Source organism: Cupressus sempervirens, chromosome 6 (assembly GCF_028749045.1).
Source record: "Cupressus sempervirens isolate cs-2001-9-10 chromosome 6, ASM2874904v1, whole genome shotgun sequence".
In the NCBI taxonomy this organism is placed as follows: Eukaryota; Viridiplantae; Streptophyta; class Pinopsida; order Cupressales; family Cupressaceae; genus Cupressus; species Cupressus sempervirens.
The window spans coordinates 545,682,791-545,701,544 of record NC_143123.1 but is presented as its reverse complement, the minus strand read 5'-3'; the positions used below and the strand labels follow the sequence as shown (position 1 = coordinate 545,701,544).

At 36.2% G+C, this 18,754-nt stretch overlaps 1 protein-coding gene across 3 annotated transcripts in view; it reads left to right on the top strand.

Moving 5' to 3' along the window:
- Positions 1 to 18,754, top strand: part of LOC149553405 (spatacsin carboxy-terminus protein) — a 185,624-nt gene that overhangs the window by 107,248 nt on the left and 59,622 nt on the right. For all 3 annotated transcript variants that reach the window (XM_089788869.1, XM_089788870.1, XM_089788871.1), the window contains 8 exons: positions 5,801 to 6,059; positions 6,184 to 6,705; positions 6,823 to 7,008; positions 7,173 to 7,475; positions 8,489 to 9,142; positions 11,739 to 12,138; positions 12,249 to 12,400; positions 12,928 to 13,101. In XM_089788869.1, the coding sequence (XP_089644995.1) occupies positions 5,801 to 6,059; positions 6,184 to 6,705; positions 6,823 to 7,008; positions 7,173 to 7,475; positions 8,489 to 9,142; positions 11,739 to 12,138; positions 12,249 to 12,400; positions 12,928 to 13,101 (2,650 nt within the window). The remainder of the gene's footprint in view (positions 1 to 5,800; positions 6,060 to 6,183; positions 6,706 to 6,822; positions 7,009 to 7,172; positions 7,476 to 8,488; positions 9,143 to 11,738; positions 12,139 to 12,248; positions 12,401 to 12,927; positions 13,102 to 18,754) is intronic.

The window sequence follows — 18,754 nt, the reverse complement described above, 5'->3', positions numbered from 1 at the left end:
TATATCTGCTAAAGCCTTCATAACATATTTTCTGAACTTTATGCCTCAGCATTCATCCAGAGATAATAAGCTTAAGTGGCATGGTTCAAACGAAACAATTAATAAATCTATTGAACATAGGCCACGACTATATACTTGCTGATGAAATATTTAATTCCAACTATAGACTTTATTCAAGACAAACTTCATGTTAATATGTAGTTTTCGATGGTTTGAGTATTAGTAAACTCCTGTCTAGCTCTAAGTTCACGACACATCAATAATTTATTTTCCACAGTTTGTGCATTATATCGAAATCCTTTTTCTTTCTCTTTGCCAAAGACTCTGGTAGAAATAATTTAATTCCCTTACAACAATCCTCTTCCAAAAGAATAAATAATGCCAAATGCTAAGAACCAACACCAATAAAATCGCGAAGACTTTTGGTCCATGCGTTACTCCCTCAAATTTGACCTCTTGCCTGCGATGAATAACACCTGTGCATTTTGAATCAAATCTCCCACACTTTCTAATGCTGCCCAAAATAGAAGAAACAACTAAAGTTTAGTTTCACAATCCTTGGGATGAAATATTAACCTGTCAAAATAAGATAGTAGTTGGCTTCAAATAATTACTCAAGCTCCTATGGTGGCTTCACATAAACTATTGAGTAATAGTTGCTGCAACAAGGAATAAACTCTCCTTCAATAATCAATGGGAATCATATAGTTCTTTAGCTAGAAGGAAGCCCTAACAAATTAAAAGAAATGAATATTATTCATGCAAATGTAACCCGTGTAATTTCCCCATTTTTGCAAACATTAGAGTTTTAGGGATTAGCTTATTATTGTGACCCTTGTAGGCTAATTATTGTGGATTGGGGGTCTTCTAAGGCAACAGCTTGACTATGGGAGGGTCTTGTCTTCTTCATAGTTCAGTATGTTCCAGTTTGGTTTTCGTTTGACTTAGATTGGACTTTGTTTGGGTTTAGTTTCATGCACTTTCTATTTATGGAAAGTCTAGTGTTGGTTGAGAGGGGGGACCCTTTCTATTTTAGGAAAGTGCATTTCGTTACATGGGGAAATAATAGGTGTGACTCCTGTTTCAGATAGCATATTTAAAAGATAAGTATTTTAGGAGTTATTATTATTCTAGTGGCCAAATTATTATTAAATTATTAAATTCAAATTATTAAAGGCCGAACTTTTCAAACTTGGTGCCTCGGTCGTTGGCTCCTACCTTCCTACACTCTTTAATAGAATGGTTTGCACTGGTTTTCCTAAGTCCTGGTTGCAACATGTGATTTACCCTATTCATAAGTCTGGGCCTGCTTTTGACCCTGGCAACTACAAGACCATCATGATCGGACATACATTTGCCAAACTTTATGCCACTGCTCTGAACACTATTGCTATCCAGAGAGCTTGACAGGAGAGGCTGTAGAGCAAGAGGTCAGGCCAGTTTTTGTGCGGACTACCAGACTATGGATCATATCTTCATGCTGCGGGCCGCTATTGAGGAGGCTAGGCATTGCTCTTAGAAATTTTACTGTTGTTTTGTGGACATCCACAAGGCTTTTGATTCTGTTCCTAGGATGGCCCTATTTCAGAGACTTAGCGAGATTGGGATTTTAGATATGCTGCTGACTTTTATTATGAGACTATACGAGAAGGTTTTTGGTAGATTCAGAACTCTTGAGGGCTTTTCTGTTCCAATTCAGAGCACCATTTGGGTGAAGCAAGGCTGCCTCCTTTCTCTCACTCTGTTTGGGTTGTATATCAACGAGCTCGGGGACTTCCTTATGAACTTCTCACACCCCGACGATGGGTGCTATTTGCATTAAGTTTTGATCTCCATTCTCCTTTTTGCAGATGATGTGGTACTTCTGGCCTCTTCCCCTGACAGTTTACAGAGACTCCTTGATGGTTTGGCTTCTTTTTGTGATTAGCGTCAGCTTGTGGTCAATCTGAGTAAGACTGTAGTTATGATCTTTAACTGCTTAAAGATCTCTCATCTTGATTTCTTTTTTCAGGGGCAGGAGGTTGAGATTACTTCTTCTTACATGTATCTCGGGGTGAAGTTCTTGGGACCCCGCTTCAACTTGAGACCGACTACTCAGTTCAGAGTAAGGGCATGGGTTCCCTAGCCATGCTTGAAAGACAATGCTTTAGACATTATTTTCAGGACATTTCGTCCAAGCTGTCCCTCTTGGACTCCTTGGTTCGGCTGACCGTTCTCTATGGCTTGGTGGTTTGGGGACCTTCTCTTCTTCTCTTAGATTGGGCCTCTATAGAGCGTGTTCAGATATTGCTTTTACGATGTATCATTAGATGTCACAGGCTCATGCCCGACAACATTATCTTGGCCGAGTTTGGAGCTCATCCCTTCAAACTTGCGACCATTTTTGACTTGATCTAGTTTCTCCATTGGCTTTGGGGTTTTGTGGACTCTGCTGTCGATCGACACAGATATTCTTACCTGGCCTACTGTTGTTCTATTATAGTTATGAGATTCGATACTAGCATTAGACCTTGCTGTTGGTACGCCCAGGCCACCTCTCTGTTGAGTTCGATTGGGATTGAGATTGATTGTCTTCCTCCTTACCAGTTTTCGCTGGATGCTCCTGCTCACCTCCTTCCCTCATGACAGGAGTTGAATGAGCATGTTAGTCAGGATATCTATAGACAATACATCATCACTAACTGGCATAATCCTTCAACTGTATTATGTTCGAAGATGGCCTTTTATGCTGAGCATTTTCTTGAGATTCAGAACGGGATTATTGTCCACCTTGCTTATCTTTATCGGCATTGGAGTCACGCCCTGCGTTTCTTCTTGGGCTCCTTCAGAGTTGGCTCCCACCGTCTTTGGGTTGAGACCAATCACCATATGGATAGAGATGATTGGATCTGCGTACTTTGGCGAAGGTTGAGACTGTGACTCACTTTATATTTTGTTGTCCTATCTACTATGAGATCAGAGGGAGATCTTATTGCCTATTCAGAGATTGCTTTTCTCTTTCAATGTTCTTCAGCTATATTGACCAGTGGTGCCTTGCACTTTATCTCCGGGAGGCCACCCAGCTCCGTGAGCATACCCTGCAGTCACTCATACCTCAATGCAAATCTTAGATCAGCCCATCACCAACTTTTTCTCCCCCCTGTCTCCACCATGAGGTGCAAAAAGGCCATCCAGTATCACTCACTCCAAATCGGTGAGACATTGCACCAATCTTTCTAGGTATCGACACTCCTCCAGCGGTTCTCAGTGACGATCTAATACTCTAGATCATCCACGGTAATACCCTTTTGTGACCGATTTCTTTTTATCAAGGAAGGATCTTTAGTCCTTACCTTGGTTTTTTTGGTTTCGTTTCTTGTTTTGTTTCTTCTTGGACACCGTTTGGTGCTCCTGCTTTGGTTGGCTCTTTTGTTTGTATGCTCAGTCCCATAAACCCTTGTGGTCTTTTGTTGGATATTAATATTATTATCTTATCTTATCTAATTAAAAGGTGTATAGATGAAGCTTCTTTGATGAAAAGTCTATTGGAGAAGCTAAATTGCATTTTGTGTTATAAAAGAGGCTTCACAAAGGAAAAAGATTCATTCTTGGCTATTGCATTTTCATTACTTGAGAAGTTTCTCGAGAATTCTTGAGGATTGTTTCCTCTTCCTCTTGCTTTGTGCATCAATTGCTGCTATTGTAGAGCAATTGAATCAGCATTCTGAATCTGATTTGTGCATTCAATTCACTGCTGTTGTATAGTGAATTGCTTTGTGTCTGCAATCTGATTTTGTCATCTCTTGCTGCTGCGAATTCCCATCCTGGACATGGAAATCTGAGGTATCGCGGGCCTTCACTTGACAGGTCATGTTTGGTGTTTTCTTGTGGGAAACAACACCCAATTTGGGAACTGTTTCTGAGAGTAGATTGGGTCTGGTCTTTTTATATGACTGCTGCAAATCAAACTATCGTAACAGCACATATAGGTTCCTTTAAATTCCATTTGTAATTTCTGAATTGTTGAGCAATACATTGCACAATCATATTTGCAAAGAACTTGGCATTGTTTACTTCAGCTCTATCAGTGTTCATTGCAAACAGTTGGGTATTACAAAACAAGTTATAAGATTGCACCACAACTGTTTGATGAAATGCCTTTTTGTAGTTGCATGTTTCACTAACGAGTAAGCATGCCAAGTGTTTGTAGAAATGTTAACTGGCTGTAGATGCACATTTTACAAGTTAGTGGTTTCATAAAAAGTGTTTGACAAATTGTCAAACATTTAAAGATGCAGCAATTTGATGTTTGTTAAAGTTAGAACTGGTTGGGGTTCTTACAACCCGTCAATGTTGCTGAAATAGTATTGTGAACAATTCCCATGAACTTTATGAGCTTTAATCTTCAGCATCCGAGCCCTAAAAATTTGTATTATATTTTGAAATAATAATATCAAATTATAGTTTTACCTGTTTATTTTTCATGGCAATATGGCAAAATAAAAGATTTCCAGAGCGGACTTAAGAAAGCTAAGTAAGAGATGGGTCCACATTAACATATTACGCCAATCTTCTGACCACTTCAAGCCACAAAATAATCGATCTCATCATCATTCTTCATCTACTTTCTTAGCTGAAATATATCCCACTGAAATTGTAAATCAATAATTTAATTTTTCGAAATAAAATATGAATGCCTTATTTTTTGCGATGTTTTCTTACTGCTAATTTGTCTTCTGAGAAGACTTCTCAAATTTTAGCGCAAGTATGATGTCAAATCTCACAAGCTACAAATGCCGATAATATTTTCTCTCTCTGATTAAAGTCCATATGCTAGCAGGATACATTGCTCTGATACCTCAGTGATATCCCACTGGGTAATCCCCAATTTTCTCTCAAACAATTCTCAGAATACAACAGATAACTTAATGCAATTTAAACCAGGAAATAAACCATCAAATGCTGATATAAAATTCTCAGAAGTATTTATTGGAGCATAATTTCAGCGATACAAGAACATGATAATATCCAATCTTAAAAACAGTGCCAACAGTCGGATCATCAAAAAAACTATAAAATGCACCTATAAATGTAGATGTGAACTTTGCTGCGAATTCACCACTTAAGATGATTCGGGTTAGCGTCCAATCCACTCGAGAAGCCTGAAGGGTTCTATCCTCGGATCCTGAAATTGAAAGCTGCAAGCTTCCACGTTTCTCAAAGAGAAATCTGAAATCAATCTCAATATCTAAGCATAGCCCAAATGAAACCAGCTCTCCTCCTTTTAATGTCCAATGCCATAAATCTTCAACTTCTCAACCCTATCTCCTTGTCCTCTTGCCATTTTGTACCTTAATATGCCACTTTATAATATTAAAATTGACTCTTATTTATAAATCTGCATTAAGCTCCCATAAGCTAATTTTAATATTTCATGAGTTTGACTTCAAATTTCCTAATGTCCCAAAAGGGGACATTGCATTCTGTTTGTGTGTATGTTTAATTTGCTTCCCCCCTGTCATATCCCAAATCTGGGAAATGTTCTCTCTGTAGCATCCCCACACCTCATACCAGTATTTTGGAGAAACTTAACATGCTACTATCCATGGATTTGTGTGAATGCCAAATTTTATCTGTGATTGTTTTTTTAACTCCAGGCAGCTGTATTTATGGTATAATTTTATGTCATGTCACCTTGCATGAGTTCCATTGTTTGAACTAGAATCCTAATTGGGCTTAAAAGACATAAGAGAAAGGTCTGGTTAGTTGTTTGCTGGCTTGTGCAATTTCCCATGATATTTTCTTTTGCACCTTTTCACAGGCTTTTGGCTTTAGCTGCTCGTTTTGCCACAAAAATGGTAGGTTTTTATGGAAGATTGAAGTGGAAACAACACACTCATCAGTTTTCTATTCGCAATGTGCAAGCTGCAAAGTTTATGGAGTCACCATCTTTACCAAATAGTAGGTTCAACGAAGCAAACATATCAGGCAAGCTTTGTGAAATGGCCGGTCTTTTAGAGGTTATTAGAAAGCTACAACGTCGTGTGAATGGAAAGCGAAAAATGCCAATACATGGAATGGTATGACTTCTCTGCTTTTTAAATCAGCTGCATAAAAGCATGTACTAGATACATCGTAATTATGTCATGATATATTGTCTTGTTAATTATCTTACTAATGTTACCCTTGTGAACTCTACTGAAGGAAGTTGGAGATGAAATGTCATCTTTACATTCTGGACCTCAAAATAGTGTTGTATTACCTGATTCGCATGAAGACAACCTTGTAGGTGGAGTCTCAATGAAGGCAGCAGGTGTGCTAGGTAGTGAGGTCAATGATGAGGGCCACAGTGACAAACAGTTGCTGGCCTCAAATGGATCAGAGCAGCTTGTGCTGTTGCCATTAGGTAACTTTATTTCCACAACTGGATATTTGGATTCAGAGAGTTTCAGTGAGCTTTCTGTCAGCACATCATCCATCGATAGAAAAAATAAGCAAGTTCTTCCACTTGAGAACCCGAAAGATATGGTCAGGCGGTGGGAGGTGGAACAATTAGATTTAACTAATGTTGTTAAGGAAGCTCTGCAATCTGGGCGGTTGCCATTAGCAGTTCTTCAGCTTCATCGGTTGCATTCCAGAGAATTATCAAAGCAAACAGAGCCTTATGATGTATTTAAGGAGGTGCAAGAAGTTGGAAAAACTATTGTATATGGCTTATTTTGTGAGGTAAATGCAGGTTTTGTTATACTGTTTGTTCATGCTGTATGCTTTACCTGTTGTTTAACAATTCAACAGTATCACACTTGATCTGAAGCTACACCTTTTATTTGAACTCATCATCAGGGAAAGACTGCTCTAGCCATATCTGCATTGCACAGGCTTGGAGAAGATGTTGAAGCCAATCTTAGAGAGTTGGCATTTGGTACCGTAAGACGGTCTCTGCGCTCTCAAGTTACCCAGGAATTGAAAAAGCACAGCTGTTTGAGATCTCGTGATGTTAAGATTTTGGAGAGGGTATTACTTCTGGAGGTACTATAAAAAGTTCTATTCATAAGATGCTCTTGATCTGTGATCTGTCTTTGCTTGTCTTTATAAGTTCTTCCTTATTTTGAATGAGTTTGTAGTTTAGGTTGGCTAAGATTTTTCAGCTTGAAATAATGTGATTTACATGCCAAACATTTTGTTTTGAGAAGAGATTGTATCCAAGTGGTAGCTTTTGGAGCACATATGCTGCACGTCGAAGGCCTCTGCTTGTAAACAGTGTGATAGAAACCTTAGTGGAGGAGACTAAGTTGAAGCTGATTTGCACATGGGGACCATTTAAGGATTATGCAATTGACTGTGGAGAGATAGATGGAGTTGTTATAGGTTCATGGAGCTCCCTCAGCAGTGAAGAAAGTTTCTTGTCTGATCAGGCAGAAGATAATGCTAGTGCAGGATATTGGGCTGGTGCAGCTGTCTGGTTAGATGCCTGGGATCAACGAACAATGGATCGTGTAAGTATTAATAGCTAATAGCCTAATACATCTAGATTCATTTACAAATTTGCATATTGGGAAGAAAATCATGATTGGAATACAATCAACCTCTCTGTCAGTTTGTTCCATTAGTTTTAAAAGTCAATTCTTTTTCAATATTGCCTGCTTTCTGCATGTTTAGACCATTTTGATGCTTACTTGTGTTATCTTAATATAGTTGCCGAATATTTGATTTTGTTGATGCAAATGAATATTATCTGTCTTGTTATTGATCATTTTTTAATTAATGGAGATGGAGTTTTCCGGTATCATGTTGAATGCTTGATCAGAGCAGAATATTTGTGGAGATTTAGTTATAGGTATCTGGCAAGAGCTTCAGCTGAAATGAATCAGCTTTATACATCTATTAATGGAAAATAAATAAAATGTTAAGGTGCTGGTTATTAGATAGAACATGTTTTAACTTTAATAAGTTTACCAAATAAAAGAAGCTCCACAGATTTAAGCTTAGTGTCCTTTTGGGTCTTGAAACTAAAAAGTTTTATAAAAGAATGGTTGTTGAAGCCATATTTTTAATAACTTATTAATTTCTATTTCTTATAGTTTCTTCATTTTTAAAGAGCAGATTGGGGATGTAGGTCAATGGGAGTGGGATGCACAATCAGTTTTAATAGAACTGTCGTGTAAAATGAAAACTCTGGAACTCTGAAACCATGGAAACTTTGGGACTGCATGATGATCCTAACCACAAACGTTTTATACTGATGTTGGACATTTTGATTGCATTAATATATTAATCATTGGGTTCTATTTTCTTGCATAGAAATGATATATATTTACATATGGTAGTTTCAGTTCTTCTATTGTGCCAGTGTTCCTCAGTTCTTCTGTTTATTTGACAGAATCTTTACTGTTATTTTTTTTTTGTATACTTTTATCACCTTTTTTGATGTATGATTGTTGTGTAAACTTGGGATTTTGTTCAACAGCATTTAAAGCCTCAAGCGACTCTTTTGTAATGTCAAATACAGGTAATATTGGATCAACCTTTCTTCATGGGAGTGCACATATCATGGGAGGCACAGTTTGAGTATTTCATTGCTCACAACGATTGGGAGGAGGTTTCAAAACTCCTTGACATCATTCCTCCCTCTGTCTTGAAAGAAGGCACACTGCATATTCAATTGGATTTTAAAGATCCATATATGACATCGTCATTCAAGAAAGTGGATGGAACTGAACATTTTAGTCTTGCTCGTTCTGTGCAAGAATTGGATGCAGTGGAGATGATGTTACCAAAAGTTAAACTTCTAAGGTTTTCTCTTGGACATGGATGTGCAGTGTCAATGCGAAAGTTGATGGAGGAAAAGCTGGCTGAGAATTTCATTTTCCTGCGGGATTATTGGAAAGGTACACAAGAGATCATATCGTTACTTGGATCTGCAGGCCTTATATTTAATATGTCCAAGAAGTTCCCATCTACTGATATGGGTGAAAAGTTTTCAGATTTAGAATTTTCAGATATGCAATATGGAAAGCTGCAGAAGGACACAGTCCATGCAGTTCACAAACTTGTTTTGCATCACTGCATAAAGCATGATTTGCCACATCTTTTGGATTTTTATCTGGATAGTCACTCATTAGCCCTTGACAATGCATCCTTATCTTTGATGCAAGCAGTTGCGGTAAGAGGATATCCTATTCCTATATTTCATTGCTTTCTCATTGTCTGATTTCTGTGGAGAATGTCTGTTTTCAGTCTTGATATGCTCTTTCCCTTTTCATTGAATTACATAATTTAACTAACTTCATTCAGCTTTTTGTCAATTTATTGCAAACTCCACCTTTTGTGATTTTCTTCTCTCAGTATCTTCTACATTCTAATTAGCATATAGAATTGATAGGATACTAATAGGCTTTCATAAGGTTTGTGTTCATGTTCAAGTTCAGTGAGGAAATAAATCAGAACAAGTTTTTCCACTGATAGAATTCAAAATGGAAATTCATGATCAAGTTTGATGTTTTTAAACCTATATTTTCTATTTTTTTATAGTGACAATAAAACAATTATTACATTATTATTTAATAATAATATTATATGTTTATTCATATTTAACAGTGAATAAAACTTTAAACAAGACTTATGAAAAACATAAAACCCAAAACTAATGATGTAGCTTGACACGAATGAGGTTTTTTTCATTGTGTATATAATAATGTAGTTTTTTAATATGATTCAAGTGAAAAGATTGTGACAAAAACTCATTTGCCCATATTTTATTAGTAGTGGTTCACATGAATCCATCTCCCATGAGGATGAATGGTCAATTTAGCACTACTGCATACAGGGGATGCTCAGAGGGGCAAAGCTTTGACACAAAATCATAGATTGCCCACGTCGGTATTACTCCAACTCAAAGCGTGACCAAGGAGTTTACCCTCAGATAAAGCTCTCTAATCATAGGTTTGTATCGAGAGAAAACAAATTGCAAGAGGACATACTGGGATTCTGGGCGACTCTATTGGATGTTTTTTGAAATACTAGACATCTCTGGTCAAATTTTACATTTTCAGAATGATTTAGCACAATTTATCATTTTTCATTTCCGTTTTTTGAGAAAGTAACATAAAGTACACAGATTATAAAAATATATTCTTGATTTTGCAGCATCATCATACAGAGATTCAGCGGAGTGGTTTTATAATAGAGTTGTGATGATATATTTACTATTTACAGACTTCCATTTTATGTTATTCTGCATCATCATTTCATTTAATGTTGGAAATGAATAAAATTCTGTGATTGTAAGGATGGAAGATGCTGTTGCTTGTTTTTCTAATGCTCAGTTTGTTAAGATTTGAATCAGAATGTATAATAATGCAAAGAACTGAATTTCAAAACACAAAGAACAGTAGACACAATTTATCCTGGGAAAACTGTCCACTTGAGGGCGAAAAACCCAGCCCACAAAAATAATGATTCTTTTATTGAGTTCTCAAATCAAATACATTAAATTCTCGCTTATGATTGAAGACTTTGAACTTTCAATCAATAAGCATTATAGTCCGTATATGCAGATTGATCACTTTGACTATGTATGACAGTATAATAACAGCCATGAGTATCTCGCAGATAATTCCCATGCATACATGTTACAAAATATATAATAATCATATGCAGTTGGAATTCACAGTATCAATAAAGCTCTGAAAATCAAACCCAACTCTGCCAAAAACAACCTTCTTACCATCATACACAATATTACTGTTTTCCGAAGAATTGAATCTTCTATGAGACCATTCTTTTCATAGACACGATCCATAGGAATTCCACCATCACTGAAGAGACACATTGTCGAAGATTAAGAGACAGCCGCTGTGCATGAAATAGACTCGTAATGAGATTATGGCAAACTCCTTGAATTGTTGGCAGTTCTAAAACTTGGACTGACGAAGTCAATACGAGTGGAAACACAATGCCAAGTCATTCATACCAAACGGTGCCATGTCATTGACTCTTAGCGGATAGAATATGACAAATATAGAAGAGAAATAAATAAATGGTGTTGATAGAACAGCTTGACCATGATAGAAGAGGTCACACAATGGCTCTGACTGAATGGTAACAATTGAAGCATGCTGGTCATATACTAGACAGTGACAGATAAGAAAGACAACTCTACGCTTCCTGATGAACACATAATCATAAGGAATAAACAATGGACAGCAATATAGACATGATAGGGTCTCTGCAAGATACGCGAATCAGCTCCTAATGACATACAACCATCAATATCAAGAGCCTCAAACCAAATGAAGATACAGTCCGGCGAACCTGTAAACTCTGTCAAAGCCATCAACTTCAACTCAGGCAAGAATGGTCTCTCATGCAGCTACCAGATCCTTAACACAATTAACAGAGGATCTGAAAATAATACAGGAACTATGGAAGTAATAGCAAAATAATTTCTGGTATTCAGCCAGAAACATCTAAATTGGAACTCATGCATGCATATTGATGCATTTGTATTAGAGTCTATATTATATTCTCAAACAATGTTGATTTAATCTACCTGTATATACATTCTGTTATATGATTCTTGGTAACTCATACTTTCATCAAGACTATATACCTTGCTTAGCCAGGTGATTATTTTCTCAAATCAATATTAATGGATCATTGCACAATGTGATGGCTCTCAACTTGCATCAAGAGTGCTGATAAAAATACCATAACAATGATTTAAAACAATTGGACATTTTATGTGTTTGCACTTGCAGGGAGATTGCCACTGGGCACAGTGGTTGCTTTTGTCAAGGATAAAGGGATTTGAATATGATGCATCATTTTCCAATGCACGATCAAATCTGTCTCGAAATGTAACTCCTGGTAGGAAGTTCGAACTTCCTGAAATTGAAGATCTTATACCTACTGTAGATGACATGGCTGAGGGAGGATGGGAGAAGGCTGCTCTTGCAACTTTGATGTATGCTCCAGTTCCCCTGCAGAGATGTTTGTGCAGTGGAAGTGTAAATAGGCATCGCAGGACCTCATGGCAATGCACTGTTGAGAACCTTCGTCCGGCTCTGCAAATTTTTCCCACACTCTGGCGTTCGTTACTAGCAGTTTGCTTTGGTCAAGAAGCATGCAGTATTCCCTTAAGTCCAACTGCAAAGAGTGGTGACATTAATGAAATCTACCCTGCTACTTGCAACTGTTTTGTCTTCATTCAAATTATGTGGTGTTTTCATTGATTTTAAATATATTCATTTTTTCCTCTTCATTTGCAGTTGGCTTATCAGTGCGTAAATCAGGTCTCTTTGAGTACTCAAATTGGCGCGATGGCCTATTTTCATCAGCTGGCGGTGATACCTCACTGTTACAGATGGTTCCTCGCTGGTTTCCCAAGGCTGTCAGGAGATTGCTTCAGCTCTCTATGCAGGTTCCTATTCTACATACAAGCTTTCAAAATTTAAAAGGATGGCGGCATTTATTTTTATTGTACAAGTCCTATGCTTTCATGTATTATTGCTTATTAAAAATTAAATTAACTAAACTTGTAGTAATGCTAATGAATGATTAAAGAGCATCAGTGAGACTGTGTAATGATATGAGGTAAGACAAGGTGTAACTTAATCTCCAACACCAATGGTTATTAAGATAGGGAAAGCAACCGCGTTGAAGTTGAGCATTGCATCCAAGATATTGTCAACTACAAAGAATCCTCTAAACAACTGCACAGTCTATGATTAATTATGTTCTCTGTTACCATGTGATTCTCATAAGTGTTGATACTGAGCTCGAGTGTTAAGCTATTATTCTCAAATTACATAGCTGAAGCTTGAAGGATGCCTGATTAAAAGAAAAGATAGAGAGAAAGACCCAAAAAGAATAATTCTGTTAAGTTTTTCATTTTCTGGCCTCCAGTGTGTGTAGTCACTGTTTGCTGATTTTCCACCATTTTTTCAGGGACCTGTGGGAGGACACACTGTTGCAGTTAATACAACAGTTCCAGAGACATTTGAAGGTGGAAGGACAAACATGGCTTCTGATATTGAAGGAACTGAGGAGGTTGATGCTCTTTCATGGGAAGTAGCACTTCAGAAAAACATTGAAGAGGAATTATATGCATCATCATTTGAAGTATGTACCATTAGTTCTAACTTGAAGAGTCTTTCATTGTACAAACTGAACAAAAAGAATGTGCTAATAAATAGCAACACTGCTTTCCTACTTTTACAATCTTTTTGATTGTTTATATCAAAATTGCTTTTGGTATTTTGTTATTCCATCTTGATATGTCTAGGGATGTTTTATCTTTTGGCAGTTCTCTTCTTTTGATTACTCTTATTCTACCTTAGAGATTTTTACTTGAAATGCAGCTGACCAAGAATGCCCCTTCTACTTTTGAATTAGTCCTGTCCTTGGACTATCTAAGTGAATGATAATGATGGCAGGACATTGTTTATGGGATCCGTTTTTATATTTAAACATAGGCTAGAATTCTTGCCCTATTTACTTTGATTTCCCCCCCATATTGATTAGATCGAGGAAAGTTGTACAAATAAAATAATGCATTAGTAAAGGAAGCAACTAGGGGGGTAGGGCAAGTTTGTTGTGGACTTGGAGAAGTTTGCTCCTTTAAGAGGACGGCGAGTTTAACCTTAAAAAAGTCTGATGGCCAACCATTAAGAGCGATTGCATTGTTGTTTTCCATGTATGCCATAATCCTTAAATATCCCTAATTCCATTTATTTAATAATTTGATCAATTTCAAATTGTTTCATTTTTAAAAATACAAAATTTAATATTTTGGAAGACAGACTATTTCTTTTTCTATCTAGACATATATATGCATATAATAAATAAAATTTAAATTATCAATGAATATATGCTCATATGGCTTGCATTCATGGATGAAAAGATGATTGCACTTACGTGTCTTCGTGTCTATATTGCTTAGTATTATTGTTGTGTTAAAGTAACGTGCATGAAAGTGTTTTTATTGTGTATTTTGCAGATAATGTTGATTATGCAAATCTTTGGTGAATTAAATGCATTTATATTATTTTAAATTGTCGCATTCCTTCCAATGTAGCGTTAAAAGTTAGCTAGTAAGAATTCTTTCATACACATCTGGAGGCATATCTAAAGGTGAACTTTCTGCTTTACAATCATGAAATACATTTGCTGCAGCATGAGGATAGTCCTCTTGCAAATTGAAAATATTGGTGCATATGCCCCAATTAGTATAGAGACACAATGATGCTTACATTTTGATTTAACAATAAGAAGGCCATGAAATTTATGAGAAAGCTTATTATTTCCCAGGATAATTCTAGTACCAAGTATTAATTCAAATTGTAATGCCCATAGCCCAACATGGATGAAACTAGCAACAACAAAACCAATAAAATTATTTTCTAAAAAAGAAAAAACCATCATTGTAAATTTGTAAAAGCAATGCACTATGTTCATGCATCTATCATTGACTAGGTGCAATGCTAGCTAGTGCTAGCATTCTGTGGATTTTCTCGTCTATGTGCACTCAAGAGCATAACAGTAAAACTGAAAAAATGTATTAAGAGTGATATGTATTCCATGTGGTATGGCCTGTGGTGGTGGGCACCATTGAACATTGTGTGTTGAAGAAATGTCACCTTATAGATAACCTGTTTCAAAATGGGCCTAGATGAAAGGGAGAAGAACAAGACCCTTCATGGGTGATGAGAAGATAGAATTTTAACAAGGAAGATGCATCCATGATTAACTAATTTTCACCAATTCAATTGATACTATAGGTTTGTTATCTTTTAATAATCCTTTTTAACTGAAGCAGATAATCAAGGGGACATGTTATATTCATCCTTTATCTACTCTATCCATAGATAATCTAGAGGGTTGTTTACTACATTTTTTGCGAGAGTAAGAGAATACGGAGCAAGTAAACATACTCCATTTCATTACGTGGAATAATTGTGTAATTAACCTCGTAATGAGAATGAGGAAGCAAGTGAAAATATCCTTATCATAAGTAGAATTTACAGTCTACCATGCAGTGTCATTCATTTTGTAAGCATATTCAATAAGAGTTCATCAATTTCTTACATTACAAACACAGTAGTGTTCCTTTTCATAACAATCATTCATTTCCAAGTAAGGATAGGGAGATGAAGATAATTTAACATGAGGAAAAGTAGGACATTCCTTAAGATCATTTATGTCAAAGTGATTTTTATATTGGCCAGTTAATAATCAAAGTCTTTGATAAAGTCATTCTGACTTTAGGATATACTTTATGTTTTATTTCCTTTTAGTATGCTCTTTTTATTTATCCCACTTTCATTATGTGGTTTGTCATTCTTTATTGGAATTCTATAGTAGAAAGTTCTCACTTATTCAACTAACGAATATCTTGGTTATCTTTGTGTGCATGATTTCTGCAATATGCCATTAAATCTCATCTAGAGCCCCAAAGATCATGAGAGAATGAAGACCTAGGAACTGCTGTTGATAGATGTGAATTGAGCAATTGCTAGCAAAGCATATTTAAAGAATTAAAGAAGGATTCAAATGTCATCTATATAAAATCAAGGGCAGGTAGATCATGTCATTTGTTGGGCTGAAATCACAGCTAATAGAAATAAATTTAGGCAGTTTTTCGTGGAAAATACAAGCCGAACTAGTAAAAATGAGGGTTCTTTACTTGTAAAACTTGTGGGAAACATTTAGGCAAAATTGCATAAAATCACATTTTTTGTATGAAATTGCAGTACTTTTTTTGTCAAATCACTTGCAGATTTTTCTAAAAGTCACGCAATGCATTTTAAAAACACAGAGGCCATTTTAGGAGTCGTGTGTGTTGCACAATAGTCAATAGCAAGGTTGTGGGGTCCACAGGTTACATTGGCAAGGGCACATGACCCTAGTGCTGAAAATAAATTTTCCTCAAAATCCTGGCTAGGGTAGTCACTTGGTTGCTTGTATTTATTTATTAATATTTCGGTATGATTTTACTGCTAGGGCATGCTTTTTTGTGTTGGGTTGACAGGTTACAGTCAAGTGCTTTACTGAAATACTGAAGTCATAGCAGTGAGGCATTTATTAATTTGCTGTGGCTAAATTTGTTGTGAGGTATTTTTTGTCTTTTTTAAAACTGAATGTTGAGGGGGGAAGAACAATGTAAACGGTATTGTTACCCAATATCATGTTGGAAAAAAACAGAGATTTTTTGGTAAAAATAATATATGTTAACCATTTTGAAGTACAAACATCACACGAACTGTGCTTGATACACATCTCTGTTGAGACTCTTCTTAAAATTTAGATTGAGAAGAATTTGAGTTTGCTGCTTTGCTTGAAATTTTGCACAATCTCAAAGTCTTCTTGAAGAACATGTTATTTTCATTCATGATGGATGAAGGAAAAATACAGTGCAATAGTATTTTTTCAAGATCAAAGACATTAGACAGCAGTTGTAACACATTGAAATGCTTACCACATGCTTACAAACACTTTATCTGTGGCAACATCAACAGAAATTCGATCTGTGGCCACAAAAAGGGCCTTTCTGTGTGAAGGAAGCCATCTTACATCACCAAATGTGTGAGCTCTGAGAAAAATTTCAGCTTCATTTTCCAGGTCGCAATCATCTTTCACTGAGACAGGAAATCAATCGTTTAAAGATCGGCTGCAAAGCGAATGTTATCTCTGAAATTGCTCCCAGCGTTCCTAGAGCCAATTTGGCTGCCTTGAGATCTTCATCTGCTTCTGTCAAAGTTATGATCTTTACATACCCTTCGGAAGGAGAGGCAGGCACTATGATTCTCATTCCCACCACGTACTCGTAAACTCCGCTGCCTTTCCCGGCGAAACTACATGCTTACAAACACTTTATTGAGACATTGAATAGCACCTCTACAAATGTTGACTTGAAGTTAGAAGAGTTGTGCAATAAGCATGTACAACAAGATAAATGGAAGAAGTAGTTTGATAATAGTAGTGATAGACTGTAGAATAGGCCTTTGTAGCCAAAGACCAGGCCAAAGGGAAATGGTCATAGAGGAAATGGCAACATAACAATGAGTGTGCAACAAGAAATCTTTGAAATCATGGGAGTGTTATTGTGGTAAGGTGGACCCTTCAAAGAATCATTGCCAAAAAGGGTTGGTTGATAAAAAATTAATTAGGGAGAGCCTTAGTAGAAGCTTCATATTGTAGTTCATTTGGAGGGGATCAACCTTCTATGCTTTTGTAATTTCCCCTTGTTGAAATAGGATTTATTAATAAATAATAATAAAATTATAGTATAATAGAATAAAAAAAATGACACAAGTAAAATATAATTAGATCTAACAAATGGTCAAAAGGTGCGAAATGAAGAGCTGTGACTCCCTTAAACATGAGATATAAAAGGGAGGAATGTTCATTTGGAAGGACATGTGAAGTGAGAGAAACGGAAGCTTAGGAATTAAGGATGGATGAAGCAAAGGAATAACGGATGGAGCATGTGAATTAAGGAAGGATTAATAATGGAATGGGAAGTAAATAAGGAAGCGATTCTTTCAAAGTGCAGAAGTTTTCAAAAGTTGTACCATTTTGTAGTGGTAATTGTGAAAGGCTGGGTCCCTTCCCATAGGGCAGAGATGATGAAGAGATGTGACCTCTCTCTTACGTTGAAGATATAAAGGGAAGAGGGGAGGAAAGAGAGATCAGTTGGGAAATAAATTTATTACTCACAAATGGTAGCAATGGAGGGTGGTGACTCAAAGTCTTAAAGAAGGTTGTGACCCTTTGTTCAATAAAGTATAAAGGTGATAATTCCAATCATTCAAGGTTCACTTATCTCTCATCACTCCTCAATACATCAAATTAACACTCACTTTCAATCATCAATCGTCATTCTATGAATTTGACGTGCATTTAACCTTCATTCACTAATATATCAAATCATGAAATTAAAGTTCTTCACTCAAATCATCCATCAAATTTTGGAATGAAACAAACATAACAGCAATTTATTCTTGTTTCAGTTCAACCAGTCTCAATTAACCATTCAAACATTAATCAAAGAAGACAATTAAAATTCAATCTTAGACAAATTACAAGAGTCTAAATTCGATACATCACTAGGATACTGATTCATCTGCCAGGGCAATGGATTCAAAATCTCATGCAGACGGGTTCTGGATGCATCTGGAAACATGTGGTTGGCTTCAGGGAAGCCTCCATAGGGCATCTAGATGCATCTGGACATACCGGCGGGCCTAGCACCCATAAAATATTAAAAAAGCCCAATCTAACTTAAGTTTTCTAATTTGCATTTTCTCTAATTCACCTTTCTAGATCTTTTTTTTGCAATGAAACCCTAAAAACGACCCTATAGGTGAATATTGAAGCATTTACAACTCATTTTGGAACTTTGTTTGCAGCTACAACCTACTTTCCATTTGGTCTCTAGTTTGCATTGTGAAGGAAAGTTCAGCATTTTCGAAAAGGATCAATCAGAGAGCGAGAGATAGCTTCCTCAAAGGAGTTTAAAGCATTTAAGGCAAGTGTTTGATCCCATTCTTGAGTATCTTGATGAAGTTTTGTGAGTTTTTGATGAATTTTTTCAAGTTCTTGAAGAAAATTCTCAAATTAAAAAAAAAGATATAAAGAAGCAAGTTTGGGTATCTATTTTAGTATTTTTTTTCACTTTTTTGCACTTGTATGCATAATGTTCATAGTTTTCCTAATTAAAATTTATTTATTTTCTTATTGTAGGTTGCAAAAAACTTGATTTTCGTTTTATTGT